The sequence below is a fragment of the Jaculus jaculus genome, chromosome 10 (assembly GCF_020740685.1).
Source record: "Jaculus jaculus isolate mJacJac1 chromosome 10, mJacJac1.mat.Y.cur, whole genome shotgun sequence".
Lineage (NCBI taxonomy): Eukaryota > Metazoa > Chordata > Mammalia > Rodentia > Dipodidae > Jaculus > Jaculus jaculus.
The window spans coordinates 6,426,559-6,450,596 of record NC_059111.1 but is presented as its reverse complement, the minus strand read 5'-3'; the positions used below and the strand labels follow the sequence as shown (position 1 = coordinate 6,450,596).

Below are 24,038 nucleotides of genomic sequence, written 5' to 3'. Positions count from 1 at the left end.
GATCTGGTGGGCGGCTCACATTGTTTTGTCTGTACTTACAGCTGTTTCTCCTAGAAGAGATGAGAGAGAGAAAGTACGACGGATATGCTCGAGTGATACAGAAAACATGGAGGAAATTCGTGGCCCGGAAGAAGTATGTCCAAATGAGAGAAGAAGGTATTTTAGTAATTTTGTTTCATTCAGTTAGTAGATCACAAGAATTAAGTATGAGTTTAAGTGAGGTTACAAACTCCCCATTAGCATAAGCTGTGTGCTAACTATTTTGCATCATTTGGGTTTTTTTTTTCTTTTGGTTATTTTTATTTATTTTCATTTATTTATTTGAGAGCAACAGACAGAGAGAAAAAGAGGCAGATAGATAGAGAATTGGGCGCGCCAGGGCCTCCAGCCTCTGCAAACAAACTCCAGATGCATTTGCCCCCTTGTGCATCTGGCTTATGTGGGACCTGGGGAACCGAGCCTCGAACCGGGGTCCTTAGGCTTCACAGGCAAGCGCTTAACCGCTAAGCCATCTCTCCAGACCCCCCCTTTTAAGATTTGCACTTATACGTGTGGCGGGGGTGGGGTTTCCAGGGCCTCTTGTCGCTTCCACTGAATGCCAGACGCTTGCATCACCTGGATCCGGCTTATGCGGGTAACTTGGAAATTGAACTTGGGCCAGCAGGCTTTGCAAGCAAGTGCCTTTAACCACTGAGCTATCTTCTCAACCGTATCATTTATGATTTCTCTGTGTATTTCCACTCTAAGTATCTTCCTCCTTTTCCTTTTTGATTCTGTTTTACGTTTGGGGTGTGTGCACGCCCACGTGCTGGTGTGCAGAGGCCAGAGGAGGGAGTTGGGTGCCTCCTCTGTCACTCGTCCACCTATTTCGCTGAGACAGTCTCTTACTGAACCTGGAGCTTCCTCTTCTTTTCCTAATATTTTATTTATTTATTTGAGAGAGAGAGAGATAGAATGGGCATGCCAGGACTTCCTGCCATTGTATACAAACTCCAGACACATGCACCACTTTGTGCCTGTGGCTTTATGTGGGTACTGGGGAAATGAACCCACGCCATCAGGTTTTGCAAGCAACTGACCTTAACCTCTGAGCAATCTGTCCAGTCCTTTTTTATTTTTTATTGTTTTAAATATTTTATTTATTTGAGAGAGGTAGAGAGAAAGAGGCAGAGAAAGAGCTTCCCTTTTTTTTTCTTTTTCTCTTTCTTTCTTTCTTTCTTTCTTTCATTTTGTTAGACTGGCCTTCCAGAGAGTCCCAGCAATCCTCCTGTCTCAGCATCCCACTCAGTGCTGAGGTTCAGGCATGTGCATCCATGCCTGGCTTTAAAAAAATTTTTTTATTATTCATTTGTGAAAGAGTGAGAGAAAGAGAGAGAGAGAGAGAATAGTTGTGCCACGGCCTCTAGCCACTGAAACAAACTCCAAACGCATACGCCACCTTGTGCATCTGGCTTGACGTGGGTACTGGGAAATCAAACATGGGTCCTTAGTCTTCCCAAGCAAGTGCCTTAACCACTGAGCCATCTCTCCAGCCCGTGCCTGGCTTTTTACGTCGGTGCTGGGATCAAACTCGGGCCCTGGTGATGCTCATCAGGTGCTCTTAGTTCCTGAGCCATCTCTCCAGCCCCCTTTCTCTTTGTTCTGGCTGACGGGTCCATCCTTGCTTTCCATTCTCTCGGGCATTGTAGCCTCAGACCTGCTGTTGAACAAGAAGGAGAGAAGGAGAAACAGCATCAACCGCAACTTCATCGGGGATTACATCGGCATGGAGGAGCACCCGGAACTGCAGCAGTTTGTGGGCAAGAGAGAGAAGATCGACTTCGCAGACACAGTCATCAAGTACGACAGGCGGTTCAAGGTACATGCCACCACCCACCTCTGAGCGCCACCAACAGATTCTTCACTTAAAAAAAAATAAGATGGGCTGGAGAGATGGCTTAGCAGTTAAGTGCTTGCCTGTGAAGCCTAAGAACCCCGGTTCGAGGCTCAATTCCCCAGGACCCACGTTAGTGAGATGCACAAAGGGGTGCACGCGTCTGGAGTTAGTTTGCAGTGGCTAAAGGCCCTGACGCGCCCATTCTCTCTCTCTGTCTGCCTCCTTCTCTCTGTGCCTGTCGCTCTCAAATAAATAAATAAAAATAAACAAAAACACGGCAAAGGTAGGAAGCTTGCTGTGAGTTTCAGACCAGCCTAAGACTACATAGTAAATTCCAGGTTAGCCTGGGCTAGAGGGAGACCCTCTATACCAAAAAACCAAAAACAGGCTGGAGAGGTGGCTTAGTGGTTAAGGTGCTTGCCTGCAAAGCCAAAAGAGCCAAGTTTGATTCCCCATGACCTACATTAGCTAGATACACAAGATGGCACATGCATCTAGAGTTCATTTGCAGTGGCTGGAGGCCCTGGCGTACCCATTCTGTCTCTCTTTCTCTAAATAAAATTTTTTTAAAAACTTAAAAAATAAGATTTTGCTGTTCTGGATCGTGTTTATTAAACAAAAAAATTTAAGAACTCAGAGAAGCCAAAAGAAAAATAATCTATGCCAAGAAAGAATCACTGTTAGCATTTTGCAAGTATCCTTTAGAACTTGTTTAGGCAGGCATATGCTTGCACATTTAATTTTACAAAAAATAAGCTACATGTTAAGTGTTCTTATGTCCCAGATCCATTGATTTATGCCGGGCAGAACTTAAGCTGAGAGGCGTGTTCACGTCGGGTGTTCTGCGCACCTGCACAGAATTCCATTCAGCAGACGCTTTGTAGGTTTCTGTTTTGTTTTTGAGATAAGGGCTCACAGTGTGTCACCCATGACGTCATCCTTCCAGCCTGACAACTGTGGCCTCTTAGGTGAACATCTGTCGCTTTCACCATGTGTAGCCACCTTCTTAAAGTGCTTCTCCTGGCAGGGTGTCAAGCGAGACCTGCTGCTGACCCCAAAGTGCATGTACTTAATCGGAAGAGAAAAGGTCAAGCAGGGCCCAGACAAAGGCCTCGTGAAGGAAGTCCTGAAGCGGAGAATCGAGATGGAGCGGATCCTGTCCGTGTCCCTCAGGTGAGCACGGGAGGGCGCAGTGCCAGGGCACATCACAGCAGCTATTCCAAACCCAGCCAGGCTCCTCGGTTGACATGGGCATGGTAAAGGGAATAGAATTGCCTTTCCTGTCAAAGAAGACCTGGGGCTGGAAATGTGACGAGCTGGCGGAGCACTTGCCCAGAGCCCTGGGATCAGTGCCCAGAAAACCCAGCGTGGTGGTGCACAGGTAATCCCAGCCCCCATTCCCTCCCCCCTCTCTCTTTATTTATTTATTTATTTATTTTTGAGAGAGAAAGAGGCAGATACAAAGAGAGAGAATGGGCACACCAAGGCCCAAGCCACTGCAAATGAACTCCAGACACATGTGTCACCTTATACATCTGGCTTACATGGGTACTAGGGAATCGAACCTGGGTCCTTTGGCTTTTCAGGCAAATGCTTTAACCACTAAGCCATCTCTCCAGCCTCCATTCTTTTGCTTTTTAAATTTTTTACTTTTTAAGTTTTTGTTTTGTTTTGTTTTGTTTTTTGGCTTTTCGAGGAAGGTTCTCACTCTAGTCCAGGCTGACCTGGAAATCACTCTGTAGTCTCAGGGTGGCCTTGAACTCACAGAGATCCTCCTACCTCTGCCTCCCAAGTGCTGAGATTAAAGGCGTGCACCACCACGCCCGGCTTTTTTTTTTTTTTTTAATTCAAGAGAGGCAGAGAGAATGAATGCACCAGGGCCTCCAGCTACTGCAAATGAACTCTAGACGCATGCGCCACCTTGTGCATCTGGCTTAAGTGGGTCCTGGGGAATCGAACCTAGCTCCTTTGGTTTTGCAGGCAAACGCCTTAACCACTAAGCCATGTGTTCAGCCCCATTCTTTTTCTTTCGTTGAGAACTTTATCGTATGAACATACTGCAGGTTGGTAATATTCCCATTGGGATGTGTGCTTGTTTCCCCTCCCTCTGCCCCCTTCCCGTGACCCCCGGCTCGGTGATGTCCGCAGTCACTGAAGTCATGAGGGCCCCAGTCAGTTTCTGTGGGGACATTGCTGCAATGTACCCCTTCCCTATTTCCAACCCCCCTTCCTCAGCATTGGAGGGTGGGTCATAAGTCCCCTGTCGTGTTCACCTTTCTGCAGCCTCTATTTTCTGCTTTGATGAGTTTTGTGTCTCCTCATTGTCTACCGCCATCTCCCTGGACGGGGTTCTCTGGCTAGCTGTGAGAGCAGCACTCATGACTCATGTTTTATCCATTATTTCCTTTTTTTTTTTGTCCCAAGGTAGGGTCTCACCCTAGCCCAGGCTGACCTGGAATTCACTATATATTCTCGGGGTGGCCCTGAACTCACAGTGATCCTCCTACCTCTGCCTCCTGAATGCTAGGATTAAAGGCGTGCATCATCACACCTGGCAGTCTTTTGTTGTTGTTGCTTTGTTTTGTTTTTTTAAGGTAGTGTCTCTCTGTCGTCCAGGCTGACCTGGAATTCGCTCTGTAGTCTCAGGGTGGCCTCGAACTCTCAGCGATCCTCCTACCTCTGCCTCCCGAGTGCTGGGATTAAAGGTGTGCGCCACCACGCCCGGCTTGCTCCCTCATTTTCTTTGCATATTGGATCTGTCCAGTAGTTCAAAACCAGACTGAGCAGGAGGCTGACGGTGTGCACAGCCTGGATCCCGAAGCAGAAGCTCACTGCAGTAGCTGGCTCCTGGGCGTGGGAGGAGGTGTGGCAGACGTGTGAATGTGTCTCAGAACACTTCAGCACTGATGGAAAGAGAGATTGGAACAGTTCTTGCACTTCAGGGGAAAAAAGTTACAACATCTGTATGTGTTTTCAAGAATTTATGGGGCTTACTACTTAACTCTTGGCCGAGTTGATAATCGCCGTGTGGAGTTCTTCCGTGAAGACTAAGAAAGTACCCCCAAGCTTGCTCTCTGAGCCCACTTCCAACGCTACAATCCTAATGTCAGCGGGAAATGGACTCCCAATCCTCCGCAGACAAACCAACCATCCAAAAGCAATTAGGAAGCCGTGTGGGAAATATTTCATATAAGGGACTTACTGTTCATTTCTTTAGGTGTGATAATGGTCTTGTGGTTACTTTTAGATACAAAATAACTTTATCTTTTAATGGTACATACTGAAATATTTAAGCATAAAATAATGCAATATTTATACTTTGCTTTACAATAACATAGCGTTATGGAAGTGAGGTGACTGGGTCTGGAGAGACACGCTGGGTACCTGCTGCACCCCAGCTATGGCAGTTCTACTTCCTTACCTACTGGAGAATGTCTGTAATGGGAAGTTTCTTTGAGGCTGGAGGGATGGCTTAGCAGTTAAGGCACTTGCCTGCAAAGCCAAAGGATCTAGGCTTGATTCCCCAGGACCCACATAAGCCAGATGCTCAAGGTGGCGCATACATCTGAAGGTCATCTCTAGCAGTGGCTAGCGACCCTGGTGGGCCCATTCTCCCCCCCCCCCAATAAATAAATAAATACGAAAAAAAATGTAAAGGCTATAATGCACAAAATGGTGTATGCCTCAGTTCATTTTCAATGGTGAGAGGCCCTGGTACACTCTTTTCTCTCTCTCTTTGTTCATAAATAAATAAAAACTGTTTTTTAAAAGGCTGGGAAGATAGCTTAGTTGGTAAAGTGCATGTCACATGAGCCCAGGTAAAATGCAGATGTGGCTCATAATCCCAGGGTTGGGGAGGCAGGGACAGGAGGCTCCCTGGGACCTGCTGACTAAGAAGTTTAGCCAAATCGATGGACTCCTGATTCAGAGAGAGACCCTGCCTCAGAAAATAAGCTGGAAAACACTTAAAGAAAGCAGGCAGTGTCAACCTTCGGCTCCACATGCACCTCCACACATACAAACACACACACCAAGGAAAGAAGGAGGGAGGGAGAGAAAGGGAGCCTAGTACTCTATAACAGGGTTTTATGAAATGGGTAAACAGGGGCTGGAGAGATGGCTTAGTAGTTAAGGTACTTGCCTACAAAGCCAAAGGCCCAAGTTCGATTCCCCAGTACCCACGTAAAGCCAGGTACACAAAGTGGCACATGCTTTTGCAGTTCGTTGGCTGTGGGTAGAGGCCCTGGAGTGCCCATCCTCTCTCTGTCTTTATCTGCCCCCTTCTCTCTCCTTCCCTCTCTCTCTCTGTCTTTCAAATAAATAAATAAAGTATTTTTAAAAAATAGTAAACAGGGCTGGAGAGATGGCTTAGCTGTTAAGGCAATTGCTTGAGAAGCCTAAGGATCCAGGTTCTATTCTCCAGGTCACGTAAGCCAGACGCACAAGGGGGTGCGCACATTAGAGTGGCTAGAGGCCCTGCATGCCATTCTCTCTCTCTCTTCCTAATAAATAAACAAAAATATTTTTAAAAATTAATAAACAGAGCCAGTGTGGTGGCGCACACCTTTAATCCCAGCACTCGCGAGGCAGAGGTAGGAGGATCGCCATGAGTTCAAGGCCACCCTGAGACTCCACAGTGAATTCCAGGACAGCCTGGGCTAGAGTGAGACCCTACCTCAAAAAAACACACAAACAAACAACAACGACAACAACAAAAAAGATGAATAAAAAGAAGGAGAGCGATGGGCCCTGGGCATAGCTGGGTGGCGTTTGGATGTGGGAGAGGCAGCTCGGGGTTTGCCCACGGGTGCCGCACGCCAAGTACTAGTGGCGGCGGCGGCGGTGGGGGCAGAAGCAGTGCAGGACAGCGGCCGTCAGTGTGCCCGATCTCGTCACAGCACCATGCAGGACGACATCTTCATCCTCCACGAGCAGGAGTACGACAGCTTGCTGGAATCTGTCTTCAAAACCGAGTTCATAAGCCTGTTAGCAAAGCGCTACGAGGAAAAAACCCAAAGACAGCTGCCTCTGAGATTCAGCAACACGTAAGTTGGCATCTGGGGCCCAAAGTTCTGAGTACAAGTGGGAGGGGCCTTGATCCCATCCCGGGGGTCCAGCTTGAAAGATAGAGAGGCCCGAGGCATTGAGTATGCCATCTGACTGGCTTCCATAATCCCTATCCTGGAGGCCTCAGTTTCCCCAGTGGATCCTGGCTTAGACAGTCTGGATGGTCATGATAGACTTGGCAAAGCTCACACTTGTGTTTCTTTGAAATAATGACATTAGATTGGGGAGATGGCTCAGTAGTTAAAGGCACTTGTTTGCAAAACCTATAAGCCCGGGTTCAATTCCCCAGTACCCACATAAGCCAGATGTACAAAGTGTTACATGCATCTGGAGTTTGCAGTGGCAAAAGGCCCTGGCATGCCCATATTCTCTCTCTTCTCACAAATAAATTTTAAAAAGAAAGAAAGAATGACCACTTATTTTATCATTTATGTAAAGATCACCCAAGTAAGACAGGGGCTGGTAGATATTTACATAGCAGAGCAGATGGACAGTCAGGCTGGAAGAAGAAAAGAAAACATCTGCAGATGTTAAGAAACTCTATTGGTGGGCATGTAGGGTCTTGGGGGCCGTAGGTGGTCAATGCCTTGTGTCTCAGCTCACCTTCATGTGTGTTCTAGTGGGCCAGGTACTGCATGCCACCAAGCTCTCATCTCGTGTTTACCAAGCAAGAGTTAGTTAGCCTTTCTTCTTCTGAAGTCCCCATCTCAACGTGGAAATAGCCACTATCCACTCTTACAATGACAACAGGGCCATCATAAAACCTTAATGCTCAGATGAGGAAACCGACACTAGAAAGACACTTACGATTTTTATAGCATGAGGAAATGTTTTTAATATATTTTATTTATTTATTTATTTGAGACAGAGAAAGAGAGAAAGAGGGAGGGAAAGAATGGGCACACCAGGGCCTCCAACCGCTGCAAACGAACACCAAATGCATGCGTCCCCTTGTGTATCTGGCTTACCTGGGTCCTGGAAAATAGAACCGGGATCCTTTGGCTTTGCAGGCAAACACCTTAACCACTAAGCCATCTCTCCAGCCCAGCATGAGGAAATTTGAAGTTCCAAAGCAGACTTTACGTGCAGGCAATAGGAGAAACCTCGAGCTGCCAAGGAACTTTGGGAGCTGTGGGCAGCCCCTCCCTTCCATTTGGATGTTGGTTGTTAGGGATTGTCTTTCGCCACCTGGGTGGGAGATGGCAATGGAAGAAGAGACATAATTACATAGCAGCCATGGCTTGCACTGGGGAACCTCTCCCCATCTTGTTGCTGGTGAAAACAGCCAGAAGCGCGAGTGAGACGACATGGCGGGGGTGGCCGGGAAGTTGTCAGGTTCCTCCTGTCACCCCTAACCATCCGAGAGAAACCCTGGAACACTGACGGGGTTCTCAGAGGCGAGATGTGCCAAACACCTGTGTCCCCACTGTGCCAGCCACTTAGCAGTAGTGCCACACTGATGGGCACCGTACCCATCCTGTGCCTGACTTAGGTTGGGCTCTCCATTTCCATAGTGTGCTTTAACAGAACTGCGTGCCAGGCCCCGGAGGCACCATTTTCCCGTGTGTTTATTCTGACTTCTCAATCACTGTGCTCCTTGCAGCCTTGAATTGAAGTTGAAAAAGGAAAACTGGGGTCCCTGGAGTGCAGGGGGCTCCCGACAAGTGCAGTTCCACCAGGGCTTTGGTGACCTGGCTGTCCTCAAGCCCAGCAACAAAGTGTTGCAGGTCAGCATCGGACCCGGGCTGCCCAAGAACTCCCGTAAGTGCCCTGCGCCCAGGTTTCTCACCACATGCTGGTGATGGGGGAGCTGATGCAATGGGGGGGTGATGCGTGAGTGGGGCTGGGGTGCTCCTCTAGGGTGTTGTGACCTTAAGTAGCATCAAGGAGAAAGGACCAGTTAAAAACAAGCTAACGGGCTGGAGAGATGGCTTAGCGGTTAAGCGCTTGCCTGTGAAGCCTAAGGACCCCGGTTCAAAGCTTGATTCCCCAGGACCCACATTAGCCAGAGGCACAAGGGGGCGCATGCATCTGGAGTTCATTTGCAGTGGCTGGAAGCCCTGGCGTGCCCATTCTCTCTCTCTCTCTCTGCCTCTTTGTCTCTCTGTCACTCTCAAATAAATAAATAAAGAAAAACAAAAGAAAAAACAAGCTAGCTGGTTTCATCCTTGTGTGGAGTATACCTGGCGTTACGTTCACCTGGTGCTTAAATGTAACCTGGTTACATCACCTGGTGGCTAAAGCCGTGTATTGGTCTCAAGATGCCCTGCCCTTTGTAGTGACCTTATCAACAATCCTGTTATCCTGGGCTAATTTAAAAGAAATTGAAGGACTGGAGAGATGGCTCAGCAGTTAAAGACACTTGCTTGCAAAGCCTTCCAGTCTGGGTTTAGTCCCTTCTCTGTGGCAGCCAGCCCCTGCAAGTGCAACGGAGACCTGCATCCCAAACTTCTCAAATATTTTCTGAAAGCCAAGAACCACCCAAAGCCATAAAACCAGGCATAGTTCTGATGCCAGCTCCATCTTGCTTATTTATTTCAGGACCTACCAGAAGGAATACCATTCCGAGCAGAGGGTACTCCAGAGGAGCTCATAACACCAGTTACCCCATGAGAGCCGCCCCCGCCCCCCCGGGTAAGCAGCCATGCCCCCTAGACTAGGACCGCTACGTCTGGGCTACAGTTTAGAAGAAGCACGATGAAGGCGCACAGATCAACCAGCCACCGGCCGATCAGGGCCAGATGTGTATTCTCACCAGGGCCACAGCCTGCCAGTGACTCCTGACACAGGAACACTAAGAGCGACTGAGTCTGAATGAATTTAAGATTTTTTTTCATTAAATGTTTCCTATCTCTACTTTTGTTTAGAAGAATACTCTTGGGACTAGGGAAATGGCTCAGTAGATAAAGGCACTTGCTTGAAAAGTCTCCCTACTGGGTTTGATTCCCCAGTACCCACGTAAAGCAACGCATGTGTGTGGAGTTCAATTGCAGTGGCAAGAGGCCCTGGTGTGCTCATTCATTCTCTCTTTCTCTCTCAAATAAATAAATATTAAAGAAAGAAAGAGCTGAGCTGGGTGTGGTGGCACACGCCTTTAATCCCAGTGCTCAGGAGGCAGAGGTAGAAAGATCACTGTGAGTTCGAGGCCACCCTGATACTACATAGTAAATTCCAGGTCAGCCTGAGCTAGAATGAGACCCTACCTCAAAAAACAAAAAACAAAACTGGCCTTTACTCCCAGCACTCAGGAGGCAGGAGTAGAAGGATCACTGTGAGGCCAGCCTGAGACTACATAGTGAATTCCAGGTTAGCCTGGGTCAGAGTGAACCTACCTCAAAAAACAAAAGAAAGAAAGAGAGAGAAGGAGGGAAGGAGAGAGGAAGGGAAAGAGGGAGGGAGGAAGAGAAGAAGGAAGGAAGGAGGAAGAGAGGAAAAAGAAAAGAAAGAACACTTTTGAAAATCACAAAACCTTTCTCCATCACTCACCAGGTTCAGTTCCCCGGGGATTGGTTGTTAGTCAGTTTAGGATTCTAGGTCCAAACACGCCATTTGGGGGCCACATGTGACTCAAATCATATCAGACAAGGAAATCCTACTTGTCCCTGGGGCCAATATGCGAAGCAGGAAGCATTTCTTTAATCTCGTGCCTACAGTCTCCCAGTTCGGAGGTGAACGGAGAGAAGCGAGGCTCTTCGGGAGTCTGGGCGCCTCTCCCACGCCCTCTCCCCTTTGCCCTGGGGAAAGTCAGGCCCCAAGGAGCTGCCGCGTCACGTCACCAGTGCTGCCTGGGCCTGGTGGATGACTGGATGCCTCCTTCCCTGATCTCTGGCCAAAGCAGGCCACAAGGTGTGTGCCCTTGAACTGGAAATCTCCGTCTGACTCAGGGAGCCCCACTTGGGCGGACCCAGCCTCGTGGCCACACCGCCCTCGCCAGCGCGGAGTGCTTTCTGCCAGCTCACACAGCAGCCTCCTGTCCAGGATGCCTGGGGCACACTCCCAGAGAATGGGTGCCAAGTGTTTAAGCCCTCCAGAGTCCCAACCTCACAGTCCACAGATGTGCCTGCCAGCTAGCCACCAGCTCAGCTTTCCCCGACTGTGGCTTTGAAACACGGTTACCGTTCGTCACCTTCAGCAAGCTCTGCTGGGGCGCATCCTAGGCAGGTGACGATGTCGCACACCCTAAATACGCAGAAGGACAGAGCACTGAAGGTTTGTCTCTCCTCTCTTCCTCTCTAGGATACCATCAGAATGGAGTTATTAAAAACCAGTTTTTGCCACCTCCCCACGTTCCCGGAAACCAGAGGTCCACCCAGAAGAGCCTGTATACGTCCATGGCCCGCCCACCCTTGCCGCGGCAACAGTCCACGGGTTCAGATCGACTGTCACAGGCACCAGAGAGCCTGGATTTCCTCAAGGTGCCGGACCAGGGTGCCGCAGGGTAAGACGCTGCACGCACGCCCTGTGGGTGAATCTTCCGTCTGTCATGCCCAGAGCTCGGGGGGGCTTTGGGGAGGCTGTCGTGGGGGATTCTAAAGTCCACTTTTCCACCCAAGTAATCCGTGTAATCCGTGACCCAATGACTGTGGGGCCAAAATGATGGCACAGAACCCACTTCATTCTTCCAAGAGGACTAAACTTGCAAACATCAAAAGGGGGTCCCCTCAAGCCCCATTTCATTCTATTATTCTCTGGCCAATGTTTCCCCCACTTCGGCATAGCTATTTGGAGAATAACAGAGTCCTAAAAAAAAAAAAAAAAAAAAACTTTATTTATTTATCTATGTATGAGAGAGAGAGAATGGGCATACCAGGGCCTCTAGCCACTGCATGCGTCACCATGTGCATCTGGCTCACATGGGTTTTGGGGACTCGAACCTGGGTCCTTAGGCTTCTCATGCAAGTGCCTTAATCGCTTAGCCATCTCTCCAGCCCATTAACAGCTTTTTGTTGTGGTTGTTTGTTTTGTTTTGTTTTTGAAGTAGGGTCTCACTGTAGCCCAGGCTGACCTGGAATTCAATAACAGGGTTTTTTCATGGGTGTCCTGAAACTCTGTCTACCACTTTGTTTTGTTTTGTTTTGTTTTTCAAGGTAGGGTCTCGCGCTGGCTCAGGCTGACCTGGAATTCACTATGTAGTCTCAGGCTGGCCTCAAACTCAAGGCGATCCTCCTGCCTCCTGAGTGCTGGGATTAAAGGTGTGCAGCATCATGCCTGGCTTAGGATGTCCTTCTTTATTAGTATCAAAGTCTACACCTTCTGAAAGAGTTCCCTCACTGGGCCTGCAGTTGATCCCAGCCCTGATCCTGTGACCACACACACCAGTCTATTCTCCTTTCTTACTGGAAGTCCTCTGAATATCTACATACAGTACTGGGAAGCCTCACTTCCTTGACCTAAAAAGCTTGCATTCCTTTTACCAGTCTTCATTTTCTGTTGTAAATACTTTTGTTTGAGATATAGAAAGAGGGTGGCAGACAGAAAAAGTGAGAATGTCATGAAATCTTGTGTAGATAGTGATAGCCCATGGTTCTGATGACCAGGCTGGACTGACTAGCTCAGTCTCGGGCATGATTTCTTGGACCCTGATGTGCAGTTACGCTGCTTAGTAGGTCTGGGTGACATGTCTACTGAGTTCCCAGGCTTGTCAAGGCTGCTGACCCAGGGACCACATTTTGACCACTAGTCTAAAAGCACCCAGTGCCTGATGGATAACCCTGGGAGAAACTTCATGTGGTAGCGAACTGAACTACAAAGCTTAAGGGCCTGGGTTCAATTCCCCAGGGCCCACATAAGCCAGATGCACAAGGTGGTGCATGTGTCTAGAGTTCATCTGCGATGGCTAAAGGCCCTGATGCACCCATTCTCTCCCTACCCACCCTCCAAAAAGTAGGAAAAAGAAACCAGGCTGACCTGGAATTTAGTATGTAAACTCATGCTGGCCTCAAACTCACAGTGATCATGCCTCTTAAATACTGGGATTAAAGGTGTGTGCCCTACCAAAATGGGAAGAAAGGAAGGAAGGAAGGAAGGAAGGAAGGAAGGAAGGAAGGAAGGAAGGAAGGAAGGAAGGAAGGAAGGAAGGAAGGAAGGAAGAAACGAAGGAAGGAACGAAGGAAGGAACGAAGGAAGGAAAGAAAGAAAGGTGCTGTTGAGGTGAACAGAATTTTCCCAGACCCACATTGTTCAAGCGAATGGACTCCTACGATTGCTCCAAAGCCTGGTCTGGGGTCTAAGGGAGACGGGGTTTATAGGCACCGAAAGCCCCACATGTCCGCGCTGTCCGCCAGCCTCCTTTTTGCTTTGATCTTGGCAAACACAGCCGTCCTCTCGGCCTGCCGTGCAGCTCGCACATTTACCCATGGGACGGCTGGGAGCTCCGTCAGCAGCAAGCAGGCAGTTCGGGAGGCGGCATCTGACCTGGAGCTGCCCCGTCCAGCCCTGCCAGTGTGGCTCCCCGTCTCGGTCTTGTCACAACCCTCCCCACGGCCACCCGGTCCACAGGCTCTGTCGCACCGGCTGTGAGGCTGGCAGGAGAGGACACCTTCACAGCCACCCCCAGTCACCGTGGTTGGCCGTCCGTCATGCGCAAGGCTCTCGCGGGGGACCCGCTAGTTGCAATGGCTTCAGGAACTGTAGCCCGCCTCCGTCCCACACTTAGGTCTGCTCCGAAGGCATTCCTCAAAAAGTAGGAAATTAGCCAGGTACGGTGGATCACGCCTATAATCCCAGGACTTTGGAGACTGAGGAGGAGGATTGCTGCAAATTTGAAGCCAGCCTGACCTACACCCAGGCCAGCCTAGCCTATAGACTTTGATCTGCCTCTTTCTCTATCTCTCTCAAATAAATAAATAAAATCTTTTTAATTTTTTTTATTTATTTGAGAGAGAGAGAGAAAGAGACAGAGAGAGAATGGGGACACCAGGGCCTCTAGCCACTGCAAATGTTGGGGTACTGGGGAACCAGACCTGGGTCCTTAGGCTTCATAGGCAACTGCCTTAACAGCTAAACCATTTCCCTAATACTTTTTTTTTTTGAGGGAAGCCCCAGCAGACTGGCTTTTATGTGTGAGAGAGACTGTTCTCCACCATGCAAAAGAAACAATAGTCACACAGTCTTAAAAAAAATTATTTAAGAGAGAGATAATGGGGGCTGGAGAGATGGCTTAGCAGTTAAGCGCTTGCCTATGAAGCCTAAGGACTCCGGTTCGAGGCTTGATTCCCCAGGACCCACGTTAGCCAGATGCACAAGGGGGCGCACATGTCTGGAGTCCCTTTGCAGTGGCTGGAGGCCCTGGCGCACCCATTCTCCCTCTCTCTCTCTCTCTCTCTCTCTCTCTCTCTCTCTCTCTCTCTCTATCGCTCTCAAATAAATAAATAAAAATAAACAAAAAATTTTAAGAGAGAGAGAATGGGCACACGAGGGTCCCCTAGCCACTGCAGATGAACTCCAGATTCATGTGCCACCTTATGCATCTGGCTTAACATGGATACTGGGGAATCAAACCTGGGTCCTTTGGCTTTGCAGGCAAGTGCCTTAACTGCTAAGCCGTCTCTCCAGCCCCCTAGCCTAGCTTTTGAAAAGTCTCAAGTTAAAGGTCTATCCTAGAGCTGGAAAGGCGGCTCAACAGTTAAGGCACTTGCCTGCAAGGACTAATAACTCAGGTTTGACTCCCCAGGACTCACGTGAAGTCAGATGCACAAGGTGGCACATGGATCTGGAGCTCATCTGCAGCAACTGGAGGCCTGGCGCTCCCATTCTGTCTCTCCCTCCCCCCCCCCCTCTGCTGGCAAATAAAATTTAAAAAAAAAAAAAAGATCTGTGCTAGGTGTAGGGAGATAGCTCAGTGGTTAAAGGCACTTGCTTATAAAGCCTGTCATCTGGGGTTCAATTGCCCAGTACCCACATAATGCCTTGGTGTTGTCCTCTGACCTCCACGTGCATGCTGTGGCACACGTTGCCACACACATAAGTAAGTCAATGTTTTGTAAAGATCTGTTCACACACTTTTGCCCAGATTCATAGCAACACCTGAGCTGCCAGCTGGGTGTGCTTAGGGATCTGTCCCTCACTGAAATGGAGGCATTAAAGCCCACACTGGTATCTCTCTCTCTCTCCCAAAAATAAAATAAGATAAAATAATAAAAATTAAAATAAAGACTGCAAAGATGGCTTAGCAGTTAAGCCTAAGAACTCATGTTTGAATCTCCAGGTCCCACATAAGCCAGAAGCACAGTGCCACAAGTGCACAGTGTCACACGTGCTCACAAGTGGTCGCACACATCTGGAGTTCATTTGCAGTGGCTGAAGGCGCTGGTGCCCCTATTCTTTCTCTCTCTCAAATAAGAAAAAAAAAAAAAAAAAAGAACAGACTGAAGGGCTGGGGCAATTGCTCAGCGGGTAAGAACCCTTGGTATACAAGCATGAGGACCTGAGTTAAGCCCAGCACTCAGGAGTCTGAGCTAGAAAGACCATCATGAGCTCAAAGACAGCTGGGCTAAAGTGCGTTCCAGGTAAGCTACCTGGCTAGAGTGAGATCCTGCCCCTCCCCCCCCAAAAAAGAAAGAAACTAGTGCTCAGGACTGGGAGGAGTGACTCAGCGTCACTGTGCTTGTGTGACATTCTCATCACTGAGTTTAATCCCAAGCGCTGCAAAACAAAACCAGCCAACTAGTGAGTGGAGAGAGATGTGATTCCTAGGTTAAGAGAGATGATCGGTCATAAGAACATAGGGTATGACTATTTTCAGTGCTCAGCCAGATAGAGAGGAAAGGAGGAATTGAATTTTCTGGAGCCTGGGCTGACCTTCTGGAGGGAACATGTCCCCAGAACCACACTGGAAGCAGTCATGGAGGGGGGATGTAGGCACCCTCCCCTTGTTTGGCTTCCATACTTGGTATATAATCTATGGTAATTGCCTGGAGGAAGATGTGCTGATGGAGGTATTTCAGTCTGCTGGTAAAAGCTCTACATCTTAACTATAAACAATACACTGGGACTGGAGAGATGGCTCAGCAGTTATGATCCTTGCCTGCAAAGCCTAACGTCTCAGGTTCAATTCCCCAGTACCCATGTAAAGCTGGATTCACAAAGTGGTGCATATATCTGGAGTTTGTTTGCAGAGGCTAGAGGCCCTTGTGCACCCATTCTCTCTTTCCTCTCCTTGCTAAAATAACACAATAAACTAGCTGATTTATAATGTTAAAAAAAAAAAAAAAAGCTGGGCATGGTTGCGCATGCCTGTAGCATCAGTCAGCCCTGAGGGGCAGAGGCAGAGACAGGACAACTTCCTGGTCAGCCAACAATCAGCACAAGCTCCAGGGCCAGTGAGACCTGTCTCAAGAAATAAGGCAGCAGATCAATAGAGGCAGACGCCTGGCATCCTCTCCTGGCCTCTGCACTCATCCACAAGGGGCATGCATGTCTGCACACATGTGAATGCATACACATGTTTTTTTAAAAAAAAAAGCAGATTGGGGTTGGAGAGATGACTTAGCAGTTAAGGCACTTGCCAGCAAAGCCAAAGGACCCAGGTTCAATTCCCCAGTACCCACATAAAGCCGGGTGGATAAGGTAGCGCCTGTGTCTGGCACGCCCATTCTCTCCCTCTCTCTTTCTCTCTTTCTGTCTGCCTGCTTCTTTCTTTCACTCTCTTTCTCAAATAAATATTAAAAAAAAAAAAAGAAAAGAAAAAGAAAATTGGGGCTGGAGAGATTTCTCAGTGGTTAAAGTGCCTGCCTTCAAACCCTAACAATCTGGGTTTGATTCCCCAGTACCCACGTAAAGCCAGACAGATGCACAAAGTGGCATATGCCTCTGGAGTTTGTTTATAGTGGCATTATGTCCTAGCATACACATTCTCTCCCTCTCTCTCTCTCTCTCTCTCTCTCTCTCTCTCTCTCTCTCTCTTTCTCTCTCTCTCTCTCTCTCTCTCTCTCTCTCTCTCTCTCTCACACACACACACACAAATATATGAAAAATTCTTTAAAAAGCAGATTGGGAATGTCTGTTCCCTTTTAAAATCCTGTGCCCGTTTCATGGGAGGAAAACTTCAGGAACCTTCAAGGTCCTCCAGAGATCAGTTCACCAGAAGTTGGGAAATAAGAGCCAGGACAAGTACTCAGTAGTAGGGTCTCCAGCCACACCACAGAGGAAAAGTAGATAGAAAATGTTCAATGCTGCCTGTGTGTCTCTTGTCAAGACTCTCCTCATGGAGTCATATTTTAAAAGGCTTAAAATTCCCAACAAGAGTCCAATAGCAATATTTCTCAACCCAAATTCTGCAGGAGCAGCAGAGTAACCTGGCTCAGGCAGACCCAGAGCTGAGGAATTCCTGGCATGCATTCCCACATTTCCAGTAATGTTTATAGATTCGACCTCTGGAACAGAGCACAGTTTTTAAGAGCCAATGAAATAAAATGCCATTATTTTCCTTCCTGGAATTTCAAGACACAAATCTCACATCTGCAGAACAAAGCTGTAATATTTGAAAGTTTAGTCCCCACTCTCCCTGGCATAGACCAGCCACACCCACCAGGGGATCGTGGGAGATGCTGAGAAGTCAGTAAAAGATGGCACAGGCTTGTGCCCAGTGAGGGATCCTCATGTGAAAGGACTAGGTGTGACCTTGGCTCATTTGTTCCTCTGAGCCACGTGCCTTCTGTGTGATGACTGACTCACCTAGTCAGCCCTGTGTGTGCTATGGGGATAATAACGAGATAGTACTCCGTTGCAAGAGCTTTCTCCTTGGTATGGGGTGGGATTGATGCTAGGGCTTGAACCCAGGGCTTCTAGTAGGCTGGACAAGTGCTCTGCCACTGAGCTCTATTTTTTATTTTTATTTTTATTTTTTTAATTTTTTTTTTGAGGTAGGCTCTCACTCTAGCTCAGGCTGACCTGGAATTCACTCTGTAGTGCCAGGCTGGCCTCGAATTCACAGCAATCCTACTACCTCTGCCTCCGAGGGCTGGGATTAAAGGCGTGTGCCACACCTGGTTCACCAAGCTCTATCTTGAGTCCCCCAAAATAAGCTTTGAAAAGCCTGCTCCTTGAGGTTTTCTTAAAGATTGTCATGAATCTGAGAAAGATATATATATATATATATATATATAATAACAGTTTTCAATTTTGTAAGATTTATCACAAATGCAAATAACATCAAATAACAGAGATGCCAAAGTTAGCTGATACAAAAAAAAATGTAGGGAAAGCTTGTGTTTCGATAGGGTCTCACCATATAGCTCTGGCTGACCTTGAACTCATAGCAATCCTCCCACCTCAGTCTCCTGAGTGCTGGGACTACAAGAGGCATGTGATCCACCATAACCAACTTGGAAAATCATTTTTAGGCCAGAATAAAGGTGGGTTACAGAAAAGGCCACATGGGGATAGTGGTGCCAATAAACAATGGGGTCATTGTATTTGTTTGTTTGTTTTTGTTGATTTGTTTTTCAAGGTAGGGTCTCACTCTAGTCCAGGCCGACCTGGAGTTTATGATGTAGTCTCAGGCTGTCCTCAAACTCACTGCAGTCCTCCTACCTCTGCCTCCCAAGTGTTCGAATTAAAGGTGTGTGCCACCACACCTGGCAGAGTAACCTTTTTTTGAACATTGGAGTTTTAAAACAGGCCTAAATTATAAGGTTTACTAGTTTGCGTGGTAAAATTTTCCCCTCCCCAGCATAGATGGTCAGAGAAAGACTGGCAGACACACACAGCATTTCTGCCGTAGCTTAGTAATGCACACTCAGAACCATGCATGCGTAGAAGGAAGGGAAAGTATTAGGAATGGAAAAGTCACATATTTATTGCCTTTTTTTTTTTTTTGTCCCGAGATAGGTCTCACTCTAGCTCAGGCTGACCTGGAATTCACTATGGAGTCTCAGGGTGGCCTCGAGCTCACAGCGATCCTCCTACCTCTGCCTCCCGAGTGCTGGGATTAAAGGTGTGCCTGGCACTTGTTTTGTTGTTTTGTTTCGTTAAGGTAGGGTCTCTCTGTAGTCCAGGCTGACCTGGAATTCACTATGTAGTCTCAGGGTGGCCTCGATCCTCCTATCTCAGCCTCCCGAGTGCTGGGATCAAAGGCGTGCGCCACCATGCCTGGCTTGCCTTTCCTTTAGATAGAGCTAGTTTCGCTACAAGTTTGAATGACTTAATTTTTAATAAGGGCCATGTTTAACAAGTGGTTAGCAAAATTCATTCTGGAAGTTTGAACCATTAGTTGCTAGGGGCGTGGGACCAGTTGCACACAGGCCTTCTACACTGAGTGGGCAACGGAAAGCACCTCATTAATCCTTTACTTTTAAAAAAAAAAAAATTCTTATTTTTTTATTGACAACTACCATAATTGTAAACAATATCCCATGGTAATTCCCTCCCTCCCCCAACATTCCCCTTTGAAACTCCACTCTCCATCATATCCCCCCCACAACCAGTCTCTCTTTTACTTTGATGTCATCATCTTTTCCTCCTATTGTGATGCTCTTGTGTAGGTAGTATCAGGCACTGTGAGGTCATGGATATCCAGGCTATTTTGTGTCTGGAGGAGCACGTTGTAAGGAGTCCTACCCTTCCTTTACCTCTTACATGCTTTCTGCCACCTCTTCCACAATGGACCCTGAGCCTTGGAAGGTGTGATAGAGATGTTTCAGTGCTGAGCACTCCTCTGTCACTTCTTTCCAGCACCATGAGGCCTTCTGAGTCACCCCAAGGTCACTGTCATCTGAAAGGAGAAGATTCTCTACCAAAAGTGAGAGTGGCATTAATATATGGGTATGAACGTTAAGAGAAGTGCTTACTGGGCAGTTTGATGAGCATAGTATATACATTTAGCCAGACAGCAGCAGACATTACACCCCTAGGGCTCATGACTACCCCTGTTGTAGGTTTTCAGAATCAGGGATGTATTCTCTCCCATAGAGCGGGACTCCAGTCAAATTAAAGGGCTGTTGGTTTCCCCATAACAGACATGCCACTATTGCACCCGTTGGCTCATTTGGCCTGGCTGGCAAAATTTAAGGCTTGCAGTGTCCACTGTTATCCTCACTGGTGATTTCTCTCTTTCCCATTGAACTGCATGCAGCGTAGGGTTTTTTTTTGTTGTTTGTTTGTTTGTTTGTTTTGTTTGTTTTTTCTCAGATTTCTGTCAGCTGGTCTACATGGGGGAGGTTTTCAGCTCAGCTCCAGCAGGGTTTCTCAGTGATCTTGAGCCCAAGTCTGTGAAGTCTTCAAATAGGGTCTTACCATCTATTCCTGGTGGGAAACATTAATGCATTTCTTTCTATCTATTTATCTCTTTTAAATTTATATTTTATTTATTTGCAAGTAGAGAGAAAGAATGGGTATGCCAGGGCTTCCTGCCGCTGCAAATGAATTCCAGATGCACATGCCACCTTGTGCATCTGGCTTTACATGGGTATTAGAGAATTGAACCCTGGTCATTAGGCATTGGGCATTGCAGGCAAGCACCTTAAATGCTAAATAATCTCTGCAGCCCCTTGTTCTTTCTTCCTTGCTCGATCTCTCTCTCTCTTTATTTCTTTCTTCTTTCCTACCTTAGCCTCTGAGGGCTCGGATTATAAAGTCATGCACCACCAATGGCCAGGTCATTAGTCCCTTTCTGACAGCGTGTTGAAAATCAGTATTTGCCCATATTAATTACACATGATCGCCACCTAGTGACACAAGAAAGGTTGTCTGTGTTTCTGAGGCTGTCGGGGCCTTTCTGAGGAGCTGGGAAAGTCGCTCTTCTGGCTGACTGCTTTGAGCTGGTTTCCAGGTTCCAATGTGGTGAAGCCTTGTCCTTGCCTCACCTAGGCAAAGGCCAGACACAGGTGGTCTCTGATGCCCATGTTTATGCTTCCTTCGCCTTTCCCTTCTTCCTTCCTGCCTGCCTGCCTTTCTCTCTCTCCTGCTGGGGGTCAAACTCAGGGCCTCATGCATGTAGACAAGCACTTTACCAGGTCTTCCACTCCTACTTGTTTCTAATGCAGTAGCCAGGCCTGTCCTCTCCTCTCGTCTGCCCGCCCATCGCTCCTCCACCTGCCGCTCCCAGTTGGCCCTCTCTATCCCTGCAGACTCCCCAGTGCGGCCCCGTCACTTCCGTCCAGCTCTAGCATTCTGTGAACTACTCTTGGCCAGGCACGTGGGGACCCAAGGCCCAGAGGCACTCAGAAGTTCCCAACAGGGTAGCAGTTGTCCAGGACCTAGAATAATCGAGCCAGCTGTTGTCATTGCTCTGCATGTGAGCCCAACTTCCCTTTACTTTGTCTGGCTAGCCCCCAGTTATCCCCTGGAAATAGCCTCTGATGCCTGGGCTCAGAGACCCTGCCGTGGACCAGTGTCTATAATCCCAGCCCTCGGGAGTTGGAGGCAGGAAAACCAGGAGTTCAAGGCCGGCCTAATCTACATAGCGTGTTAGAGGTCATCCTGGGCTACATGAGACGGTCTTCAAAACTACAAAAGCTGACCATGAGCCACTGTGTGCAGGCAGATGTCTGAGCAATCCCCCTGCCTCCATTCTGTTCTAGTTCCCAGGACACTTCCAACAGCTGCATGTATACAAGTTGGCAAGAGCACTGTGTCTCTCACCAATGCATTGCATAGCCCATCTTATTTCCTTTGTGTGTGCATGTGTGTGCGTGTGCGTGTGTATGTGGTATGTGCATGTAGGTGTGCACATGCATGCATCCTGTGTGCATGTCAGGGGAGGCCAGAGAGAATGTCAGGTGTCCTCTTTCATTGCTCATCTGCATGTTTCCTCAAGAAACACCTCTCTCCTTGCAAAACACACACAATTTTGGTGTTTTGAGGTATGGTCTCGCTCTAGCTAGGCTGATCTGGAATTTACTATGTAGTCTCAGAGTGGCCTCAAACTCACGACGATCCTCTGCCTTTCGAGTATTTAGGATTACCACTGGATTATCCAGTAAGCATATGTTTAACTTGATGACAAAACTGACAGACTGTTTAAATGGCTGCTCATTTTGCATTCCTCCCATCCATGTAAATGGTCCTTGCTCTCCCCCTCCCAAAAAAAACAAAGAATGAAAGAAAGAAAAGAAACACCTCCCTCTCTCTCTCTCTCTCCACTCCCCCCAGCCCCAGAGCTGCTGTTTACTTAGCTCACACTGGCTGACCAGTGCTGCAAACCGCCACGTGCAGTATTCACGCAGCACGGCTGCCTCTTGCCCATTTGTGACCTATTTTCACTATCTCCACAGTGCCCGGAGACAAACGACCAGCCGCCCACCTCCAGCAGGCGGAAGGCCCAAGCCCCAGCCAAAGCCAAAGCCCCAGGTGCCCCAGTGCAAGGCTCTGTATGCCTACGACGCGCAGGACACCGATGAGCTGAGCTTCAATGCCAACGACATCATTGACATCATCAAAGAAGGTAAGTGCCTGTGTGGCTGGCCAGCGGGGCATGCTGGCCCATAACATGCTGTCATTTTGCTATGAAAATTAGTCTAAATGTGAAGGAAATTTGTGGGCTTCTTTCTGAGTTGTACAGACATGGGAAGGAAGAGGAGGAGAGGAAGGCTCAAAAGAAAATGAGGGTGGGGGGGTGGCTGGAGGGATGTCTTAGCTGTTAAGGCGTTTGCCTACAAAGCCAAAGGACCCTGGTTTGATTCTCCAGGACCCATGTTAGCCAGATGCACAAGGGGGCGCACGCGTCTGGAGTTCGTTTGCAGTGGCTGGAGGCCCTGGCGCGCTATTCTGTCACTCCCTCTCTCCCTCTTTCTAAATAAATAAAAATTTAAAATAGTCAGGCGTGGTAACACACACCTTTAATCCCAGCACTTGGGAGGCAGAAGTAGGAAGATTGTCGTGAGTTCAAGGCCACCCTGAGACTCCATAGTGAATTCCAGGTCAGCCTGGGCTAGAGTGAGACCCTACCTTGAAAAACCAAAATAATAATAATAATAATAGTAATAAAAATTAAAAAACAAAAAGAAGAGCAGAACCTGAAGAATGACATTGTGGTTGGAGCCAAGAACTTACCTGAACTCACCTGCATTCTTGCCTCCCTCTGCAGATCCCTCCGGCTGGTGGACGGGTCGACTACGAGGCAAACAGGGCCTGTTCCCCAACAACTACGTGACCAAGATCTGAGGTGCCAGGGGCTGACCTGTGGTCAGAGGAGCTCCAGGCCCAGACTGGAGGGGGGACATTTGAGGGTTCCTCTTCTGATCCACAGTGAGCAATTGCTCCTCCAAGGCCTGGGTTATTCTGGCCCCTTCCCCATGGAGGACACGGAAAAGTCTGTATTAGGGACAAGGAGTGTCACTCCATAAGTGAGCCGAAAAGATAGCCTCAATCGTAGGATCCCAGGAGGGCAAAACCACCACCCACGAAGATTTATTTATTGTATTTAAACCTGGTAAGGGACAGACGAGGGCCGCTGAGACCTTGATGGTGCCCACCCCCAGCGCCTTACCCCTCACCAGACCCAGGGGACGGCTGTTGGTGGCCCTGACAAGTGCCTTTAGTTGAAGAGCACATTTCTTTCATTCTTCTTTACTGTACCTGACACATTCCTCTCTGCCACTCTCCTTCAGGGAGGACCTATCTCCTGTAGGCTGGTCTTGGTATGAAGGGGCATTCACCATGCCAATGCCAAGGGTAGGCTGGCCTTCTGAGCCTACAGGGGTCTAGGATCACTGGGACTGCCGGCAGGGAAGGGGGGGCTGGGCACTGGGCTGTCAGCCCTGCTTTCTCTAGGTCTGCAATTGGAATGTGGCTGGCCCATGTTGGTTTATGTTTGGTGTACTTAGTACAAGAAGGGGCTCTTTTTTTTTTCAAGCTGTACATTTATAAAAACAGATCATATACTGTATATAGAAAATCCTTGAAATGGTAGAAACATGTATGAATGCACTATGTAGTGCTCCACTGTACTCATTCGTAAAGGTAGGTTTTATTATAAAACTGGCACCAGGTACTTACAGGTATGCCCTCTCTTCACCTACACAATGCTCGTGCTTTCCCACTCTCCTCACAGACCTTCTCCATCCTCTCCCTGTAGTAACTTTCCTGCGACTTCCCTCCACAACTCTCCCTTACCTAATTAAAAATAAAGGACTCAGTGACCTGGCTTGTTCTTTCA

At 48.1% G+C, this 24,038-nt stretch overlaps 1 protein-coding gene across 2 annotated transcripts in view; it reads left to right on the top strand.

Annotated features, from left to right (window-relative positions):
• Positions 1–24,038, top strand: part of Myo1e (myosin IE) — a 212,607-nt gene extending 188,569 nt beyond the window's left edge. For both annotated transcript variants that reach the window (XM_045160389.1, XM_045160388.1), the window contains exons 20-28: positions 42–156; positions 1,689–1,858; positions 2,904–3,049; positions 6,775–6,921; positions 8,547–8,704; positions 9,485–9,577; positions 11,180–11,381; positions 22,156–22,325; positions 22,968–24,038. In XM_045160389.1, coding sequence (XP_045016324.1) covers positions 42–156; positions 1,689–1,858; positions 2,904–3,049; positions 6,775–6,921; positions 8,547–8,704; positions 9,485–9,577; positions 11,180–11,381; positions 22,156–22,325; positions 22,968–23,044 — 1,278 coding nt within the window. In that variant the 3' untranslated portion in view covers positions 23,045–24,038. The remainder of the gene's footprint in view (positions 1–41; positions 157–1,688; positions 1,859–2,903; positions 3,050–6,774; positions 6,922–8,546; positions 8,705–9,484; positions 9,578–11,179; positions 11,382–22,155; positions 22,326–22,967) is intronic.